The following is a 9,349-nucleotide window of genomic DNA, read 5'->3' on the forward strand; positions in this document are numbered from 1 at the left end:
TAAATTTTAAAAGTTTTATCCAAAAGCTCTTCCAAAGAAATCATTCTCAGAGTTCATTAAACATAAATCGTGTTTATTGTATATGTTGTAGTTACTAGCATTCTCCCAGTCTGAAGGTACAGAGATGGTTAAGACTATGTCTTAATCCTTAAAGTATGTATAATTCATATAAGAAACATGAATGCAAAATTGTTCTGCATGATTGGTGTGGGGAAATATATAATACTCATGTTAGTAGTAAAGATAATTAAAGGTGGAAGTGCTCTTTTAGTTATAGTATTGACAAAGGCTTTGGCAGAAAAGGATGAGCATGATTTGAAAACTCTCAAGTGTTTCCAGTTATAGAGGGAAAGTGGAAGTTGAAGTTTGGTTTAGGAAACAACCCAGATCTGGCTAATCGTTTGTATTTCGTGGGAGTAAGGGACTGTCTAGATGGAGCTAATATGAAAATGGTAATATAGTCATACAATATGAAAACGGTGATATACAGTATGAAAATGGTGATATACAATATGAAAACGGTGATATGGTCATGCAACATGAAAATGGTAATATACCTTGAATGCCATGGCTTTTTCTTTCATGTAATGGGGTTTGGAACCCAGAAAATATTGATCTAGTCATCAACCTTGAAGCTTAACCTAGTGTCATCGTGTGTGCAAGATGGAACTGAGGGCAAATTAGGTTCACAGGGATGAGTTAGGAAGCTGTTACAGGCCGACAGGTGATTGTATATTAAGTCACTTTCCCCCCCCCCAATTTTAGGATCTCGACGCTGGTGTGAGTGAACATTCTGGTGATTGGTTGGATCAGGATTCAGTTTCAGATCAATTCAGTGTGGAATTTGAAGTTGAGTCTCTTGATTCAGAAGATTATAGCCTTAGTGAAGAAGGACAAGAACTCTCAGATGAAGATGATGAGGTAGTTTTTTTTCTTTGATTATATTCTAATGTCATTAAATACTTTCCATATCTGTTGACTGATGAGATGGAAATAATGTATTCAGAGCCACTTTTGCCTTTGAGACCAACCGGATTCTGTCTATGGGATGGATGTCTATCTCCCAGTGCTGCTCTCACTTTCCGAGAGGACCAGTGCCCTGGAGTCAGTTCTTGCCTTCTGAGACACCCACGCTTTGTGGAATGTGTGTCTCTCCAGATAAACCTGCTTTCACTTAAAAAAAAAAAGAAATGTATTAAGATTTCACATCACATCTGACTCTTCATTTATTCAAACTAAAACATTGTTTTGTGAACTTGAGGCTTTGTAATTCATTGTTTTCTCATTTATATTTTTAAAAATATAATGTCTTGAAGTTCCTGTTTGGCTCAGCAGGAACGAACCTGACTGGTATCTATGAGGATGCGGGTTTGATCCCTGGCCTCAATGGGTTAAGAGATCTGGCGTTGCTGTGAGCTGTAGTGTAGGTCACAGACGTGGCTTGAGTCTGGCATTGCTGTAACTGCGGCATAGGCTGAAGCAACAGCTCCAATTCAACCCCTAGCCCAGGAACTTCCATATGTTGCACCTGCAGCCCTAAAAAATTAAAAAAAAAATATATAATGTCAAGCAGTCAGTAGGCCTTAATGGGCATTCTTATAAAAAGTGTACTCATTTTAAAAAATATTTAATTCAACTCCCCTTTTTCACTCTTAATTTACTTTTTATAAAAGTAAAACATGCATGCAATTAGTCATAATAGTAGCACCAGATCTGTTTTCCTGAAAGTGACCAGCTTCAACATTTCTGGCTGTTTCACTGTAATTTAAACCTTCATATTTCTAGAACAAAAATCCTTATACTGAATTTTTTACTTTATTCATTTTAAATATCTTATGTGTTGACTTTTTAACATAGTGGGTAAGGATTTTACTGTCCTCTGTTTCTTTCCCTTTATACTCACTCATTCTATTTGACCTTTGTCTCAGATTTCTCGTATATAACACAGTTGGATCTCCTTAGCATGTGTTCTGCATTTGTGGATTTAACCAAGCACAGATTGGAAATATTTTGAGTAAAAGAAATTTCTCAGGAGTTTCCGTCGTGGCGCAGTGGTTAACGAATCCGACTAGGAACCATGAGGTTGCAGGTTCGGTCCCTGCCCTTGCTCAGTGGGTTAAGGATCCAGCGTTGCCGTGAACTGTGGTGTAGGTTGCAGACGCGGCTCGGATCCCCCGTTGCTGTGGCTCTGGCCTAGGCTGGTGGCTACAGCTCCGATTCGACCCCTAGCCTGGGAACCTCCATATGCCGTGGGAGCGGCCCAAGAAATAGCAAAAAAAAGACAAAAAAAAAAGAAAGAAATTTCTCAGAAAGTTCAAAAATGCAAAAGTTGAATTTGCTGTGGGCCATCAACTATTTATATAGTATTTACAACTTTTTACATACCATTTATATTGTATTGGGTATTATAAGTAGTCTAGAGACAATGTGAAGTATGGGGAGGGTGTGCATAGGTTGTATGCAAATACTGTGCCATCTTTTTTTTCCTTTTTCAATTTTTTTTTTGTCTTTTTGCCTTTTCTAGGGCCGTAGCTGTGGTATATGGAGGTTCCCAGGCTAGGGGTTGAATCAGGGCTGTAGCTGCCGGCCTCCGACACAGCCACAGCAACGTGGGATCCGAGCCGCATCTGCGACCTACACCACAGGTCATGGCAACTCCAGATCCTTAACCCACTGAGTGAGGCCAGGGATCGAACCCAAAACCTCATGGTTCCTAGTTGGATTCATTAACCACTGCGGCATGATGGGAACTCCTCCCTGTGCCATCTTATGTAAAGGACTTGAGCCTCAGATCTCTGGGGTACCTGGAATCAGTCTCCCCACAGTTCTGGAGGGACAGCTGTAGTACATGTTGTTTGTTTAGATCTTACCACTAAGAATCCTTATTGATTAAAGAGAAAGGTGATGAATTGAAGCTAATGGGTTTTTGTTTTTGTTTTTGTTTTTAGGTATATCGAGTTACTGTGTATCAGGCTGGGCAGAGTGATACAGATTCATTCGAAGAAGATCCTGAAATTTCCTTAGCGGTAAGTATACATTTATTTTTTATTTATTTTTATTAAAATTTTTTTTCCTCTTTTGTCTTTTTAGGGCCCCACCCATGGCATATGGAGATTCCCAGGCTAGGGGTCGAATCAGAGCTGTAGCTGCTGGCCTATGCCACAGCCACAGCAACTTGGGATCTGAGCCGAATCTGCGATATGTTTCAGCTCACGTCAATTCTGGATCCTTAAACTACTGATCGAGGCCAGAGACCGAACCCATGTCCTCATGGATACTAGTCAAGTTCGTTAACCACTGAGCCACAATGGGAACTCTGCATTTACTTTTTTAAGGAATCAAACAATAACATTGAGGTCAAGAGCAGAAAATATATCTAGTCTACTTCCTGACATGAGGTAATTTTTTTTTTTTTTTTTTGGTCTTAGGGTTCACACCTGGGGCATGTGGTGGTTCCTAGGCTACGGGTCAAATTGCAGCTACAGCTGCTGGCCTACACCACAGCCACAGCAACACTGGGTCTGAGCCATGTCTGCGACCCTCACCACAGCTCACAGCAACACCAAATCCTTAACCCACTGAGTGAGGCCAGGGATCAAAGCTGCGTCCTCATGAATACTAGTCAGATTCGTTTCTGCTGAGCCACGATGAGAACCCCTGAGATAATTTTTATAGAAGTTTAAATGATCTAAAATATTTTTGTTCTTTTATTGGGTTGAGATTGGTTGCTATATTTTTAATTTTTTTTGTGCTGGCATTTGAACAACATTATGGAGAATTTCAAAATACGTATCTCCGTTGTACTTACCACCTAGCTCTAACAGAATATTTTGCGAGTCTTATCAAATATGAATATATTTCATATTGATTTGTATTAGAGAATGTGGTAGGATTTCCTTTTGAAGAAATTGGGACTTAAGCATTTACATTTCATGCTTCACAGGGTTCCTGAGGTATTGGTTATATTTTCTTTAAACTTTACTGCTTTAATTTTTGTTATTAATACTGCCATTTATTCAAGTCTCATTTTTCTCTTTTCTGAGAGACAATTTCTTAATTATCCAAGTGCTAAAAAGGTGAAATTGTAAAATTTTTGGAAAATATTTTGCTATATTAGAAAATAATTGAAGCAACCAGTTGGCCAGTTTGATGTCAGGTTGAGTGAAATGTTTGTCTTGTTATTTATTGAACTCTGTGAAGCGCTTTCTTCCTGGATTATAAAACCTTTGTCTTTGGTTTTATCATTTGGTAGAGACCTACTTTTACAACTTGAAAGAGAATGAATAGTTTCCACCTTTATTGCTAATACCTTATGTCATTTGTCAAGCAACTTAAAATGGTTACATTATTTGTGGCAAAATAGGAAGGACTTCTTATGGCAAGTTTTACATGTAGTGTCCTCAGGCAAGAACAATGCTTCTCTTAAGACAGGGAGATAAGGATATGTTCAGCAAAGAGGCTAAGGATATGGAAGACTTTGTTATCAAAATTGCATCATGGGTAGAAAGATTTGGGAAATAAGAAGTTGGAATAAGGATGAAGTAGTGAGCAGCTACAGAGATGAGAACACAGAAAAAGGTAGACAAGCAAGGGGCATACGTTTTGGATGGTAAAAATGTGGCAGAGTTTAGCCATTTGAAAAGAATGTTTTTAGCATTTCCTTTGTGGTTGAAGTTAGGGAACACCCTGTTGAGCCCTGGTTTTAAAACACTTCCAGGGGAGTTAGTCAGTGGCAGGTTGGATAGTGGTTTTGTCTAGATTGATTTGGTGAACTCGGTACAGTATCAGGGTTGAGTCTTTAAGGGAGTGGGGTGTGTACAGGCCTTATTACAGGAGAAGATCCCATGGCACTTACTTCAACTAAGTGAACCAACTCGTATCTGTGTCCTCAAACAGATAATTCTATAGGTACATGGGTAAGGTCACAGTGAATACATTTTTCTGTTTGTTGTTTTAGAAATCTTGAGCATAATTGGGAAAAAATGTATTTACAGTCTCATGTTTAAGGAGAAACTGTTAAATGTTGAATATTTTATGTAAAACTTGAAATGCTGGGAGTTCCCGTTGTGGCTCAGCAGTAACAAACCTGACTAGTATCCGTGAGGATGCGGTTTTGATCCCTGGCTTTGCTCAGTGGGTTAAGGATCCAGCATTACCATGAGCCGTGGTGTAGGTCACAGATGCAGCTCGGATCCAGCATGGCTGTGGCTGTGGCTGTGGTGTAGGCTGGCAGCTACAGCTCCGATTTGACCCCTAGCCTGGAAACTTCCATATGCCGTGGGTACCGCCCTAAAAAGACAAAAACAAAACAACCAACCCCAAAACCAAAAAAAGCTGAAAATTGAGCCGTATGATACATTTTACCCTAGACATATTGAACAGGTTCCTAGCATTACTGTAACTAGTTATTAAAAGGTCACAGAAACTTAACTCTGTCTTATTTCATTGAAGGACTATTGGAAGTGTACTTCATGCAATGAAATGAATCCTCCCCTTCCACCTCATTGTAACAGATGTTGGGCCCTTCGTGAAAATTGGCTTCCTGAAGATAAAGGGAAAGATAAAGGGAAGATGCCTGAGGAAGCCAGACTAGAAAACTCAACACAAGTAGAAGAGGGCTTTGATGTCCCTGACTGTAAGAAACCTACAGTGAATGATTCCAGAGAATCATGTGCTGAGGAAAATGATGATAAGATCCCACAAGCCTTCCTATCCCAAGAAAGCGAGGACTATTCTCAGCCGTCAACCTCTAATAGCATCATTTATAGTAGCCAAGAAGATGTCAAAGAGATTGAGAGGGAAGAAATACAAGACAAAGAAGAAAGTGCGGAACCTAGTTTTCCTCTTAATGCCATTGAACCTTGTGTGATTTGCCAAGGTCGACCTAAAAATGGTTGCATCGTCCATGGCAAAACAGGACATCTTATGGCATGCTTTACGTGTGCAAAGAAGCTAAAGAAAAGGAATAAGCCTTGCCCAGTATGTAGACAACCAATTCAAATGATTGTGCTAACTTATTTCCCCTAGTTGAACTATCTATAAAAATAATTATATATTTCTCACTAAGCCTAAAAATTTAGACAACATGAAGTTTATTTTTTTACCTGTATCAAAACAATAGTGAATATTTACTTCCTTTTAGGAAAATGCCCTTTCTGTTTATATTTTATATTAGGGTTTTAATGTACTTTTAATTGGGTATATAGCTTATCCATCCCCCCCATATTTCAGATAATTTCCACTTTCTCTTAAATGAGAAATATCTGACCATCCAAAAAATATATAATTATGACACTGAGATATAACTTATTTAGTACCATTTACGTAAGAAGGAAAAGTTTGCGTGAAAGACTTTAGATGTTCGTAAACTTTCCAGTTCATAGTTCTCTAGTCTTTCAGAGCCCCCAAAATAATACTCTTTCTCGATAGCAGAAATAGGTAGCTATGTTTGGTGCTTTGTAAATTAAAATGTACTTCTCCTTCTCTAGCCTCTTGGGTGTGGTAAGGAATGGGGAGTAATGACGTCTGTTGAGAAGTCTGGCTGTAGTCATTATTTACCTACAAGATAAAACTTGTTAAGGCTCCCTGGTCCTAGGGGTCTTTTTAATAAGTTTCCGGGCCCATCTCCATGAATAACTTCAGAATTTAGTGCAATCTATTATTTCCCTAAGTTGGAAAACAATTCTAAGATACTTTGGAGTGCCTTTTGGGGCTAAGTTACACATTCCCTGGTAGTTACCTAGGCTTCATATTTTTGCTTAAGGCCAGTCTAGTGAATTCACAAAGACTAATTCAGAAGTTTAATAAACAGAAGGACTATTTTTATACTGCCTGGAAATGTTATAACTTCCCTAAATTGTCCCCAAATTTTGCTCTCTTTACTTGAAGAATGATTTAGAACAAAATTCTAAGATAACTCTCAGACTGCATAGATTAACATCTTGATCTAGATTAACTCTTCAACAAAATAGGGAAAATAAGTTCGATTTAAGGTCCCAGTGGTTTTTCCCAATATAACATTTGACATACTTAGTTGAAGTCATAAAATCAGCTGATCTGTATGTTAGAATAGAAATGAGGGATAATCCTCGGCAAATTTGTATGCCAGTTACAGAACATTGTATTAAACTTTAACCCCCCCCCAAACTTGATTTATCTTGTATAGATGTGTAAGTAATAGCTGAGGGATCAGTACCTTAGCCAAAGAGTCCTAAATGCAATAAAGCCTTTACTAATTGGACATTTATAATAAACTAAGTAGAATTGATCATCTCTGAGGAGAGAGAAATAAAAATGAGACTATAAACATTGTACAGTCAGCCCTCTGTATCTGTGGGTTCCACATCCATGCATTCAACCAACCATGGTTTGGAAATATTCAGGGAAAAAAATGCCAGAAAGTTCCAAAAAGAGAACTTGAATTTGCTGTGCCTTGCAACTCTTTACATAGTATTTGCATTGCAATAGGTATTGGAAGTAATTGAGAGATTTAAAATATTTGGGAGTGGAGTTCCCATTGTGGTGCAGTGGAAATGAACCCAACTAGGAACCATGAGGTTGCAGGTTTGATCCCTGGCCTCGCTCAGGATGGGTTAAGGATCCAGCGTTGCTGTGAGCTGTGGTGTAAGTTGCAGACATGGCTTGGATCCTGCGTTGCTGTGGTTGTGGTGAAGGCCAGCCACTGTAGCTCCAATTTGACCCCTAGCCTGGGAACCTCCATATGCCACAGGTGCGGCCCTAAAAAAAGGCAAAATAAATACATAAAATATATGGGAGGAGGTGCATAGGTTATATGCAAATACTATATAAGGGACTTGAGCATCCACAGATTTTGGTATTCCAGGGGTAGAAGTGCATCTTGGAACCAATCCCCTATGGATACTGAGGGACAACTGTACATTCAGTGTATATTCGGGCCATAAATATTACCTTCATTTACTAACATGCTCCTCATTGTCTAAATTTTTAGGTATAGAAGACATATTATTTATTGATTTATGAATAAAAGATCTTATTAAATGTTTAAATATGTTGTTTTTGAATCATATAAATGATTTTCCCATGAGTTTTTTCTTCCAGTTTTATTGAGATATAATTGATGTACCGCACTAAGTTTAAGATACACAGCCTCATGATTTAACTTATTTATATCATGATATGATTATTACAATAAGTTTAATGAACATTATCTCATATAGATACAAAATTAAGGACAAATGATTTTTTGTTCTTGTGATGAGAAAGAACTCTCAATAGCAGTGTTAATTATATTTATCATGTTATACACACGTCTTTAGTGTTATACAAATGTCTTTAGTACTTATTATCTTATAACTGGGAACTTGTACCTTTTTACTGCCTTGATCCAATACCCCCCCTCCCCGCACTCCACCCCTGATAACCGCAAATCTGATCTCTTTTTTCTGATTTTTTTTTTTTTAAGTATAGTTGACCTACAATACTATGTTAGTTCCTGTTATACGACAGTGATTTGGTATGTCTGTACATTTTAACATGATCACCACAATAAGTCTAGTTATGATGTTGCCATACAGAGATATGACATAGTAATTGCTTAAAATCCGTACACTACATTTTACACCCATGACTCATTTACTTTGCAACTAAAGGTTTGTACTTCTTAATCTCCCTTGTTTATTTTTCCCTCATTTATTTATATCCCCCCACTTCCCTTCTTGCTGGCAACCACCTGTTTGTTCTCTGTATTTTTAACTCTGTTTCTGTTTTGTTGTGTTCCTTTGTTTTTTATTTTTTAAAAAAATTTTGGCTGTAGCATGCAGCAGATTGATGAGGGATCTCAGTTGCCAGAACAGAGATTGAACCCCTGTGGCAGCAATGAAAATGCCGAGTCCTAACCACTAGATTACCAGGGAACTCCCTTTGTTTTTTAGATTTCCACATAAGAGTGAAAGCATACAGGGTTTGTCCTTATCTGTCTTACTTTACATAGCATAATAACCTCTAGGTCCATCCATGTTGCAAATGGCAAGATTTTGTTCTTTTTTAATGGCTGGGTAATATTCCTATGTCTGGGTGTGTATGCACATATACCACATCTTTATCCATTTTTTTTTGTTGATAGACACTTTGGGTGTTTCCATATCTTTGCTGTTGTAAACGGTGTTACAGTGAACATTAAAGTACATTTTTGCTTTTTTTTTTTTAATTTTTATTTTTTTAGGGCCACACCTGCAGCATTGGAGGTTCCCAGGCTAAGGGTCTAATAGGAGCTACAGCTGCTGGCTTACACCACAGCCACAGCAACATAGGATCTGAGCCTCATCTGTGACTTAGACTACAGCTCATGGCGACGCCAGATCCTTAACCC

At 38.2% G+C, this 9,349-nt stretch overlaps 1 protein-coding gene across 5 annotated transcripts in view; it reads left to right on the forward strand.

The window, feature by feature from the left end:
* MDM2 (MDM2 proto-oncogene) overlaps positions 1 to 7,313 on the forward strand; it is a 33,351-nt gene extending 26,038 nt beyond the window's left edge. For 4 of the 5 annotated variants that reach the window (XM_047787163.1, XM_047787162.1, XM_047787165.1 and 1 more), the window contains 3 exons: positions 766 to 921; positions 2,949 to 3,026; positions 5,452 to 7,313. In XM_047787163.1, the coding sequence (XP_047643119.1) occupies positions 766 to 921; positions 2,949 to 3,026; positions 5,452 to 6,027 (810 nt within the window). In that variant the 3' untranslated portion in view covers positions 6,028 to 7,313. The remainder of the gene's footprint in view (positions 1 to 765; positions 922 to 2,948; positions 3,027 to 5,451) is intronic. The other variant, XM_047787166.1, reaches the window with a different exon arrangement.
* The last annotated feature ends 2,036 nt before the right edge of the window (positions 7,314 to 9,349 follow it).

Source organism: Phacochoerus africanus, chromosome 7 (assembly GCF_016906955.1).
Source record: "Phacochoerus africanus isolate WHEZ1 chromosome 7, ROS_Pafr_v1, whole genome shotgun sequence".
Lineage (NCBI taxonomy): Eukaryota > Metazoa > Chordata > Mammalia > Artiodactyla > Suidae > Phacochoerus > Phacochoerus africanus.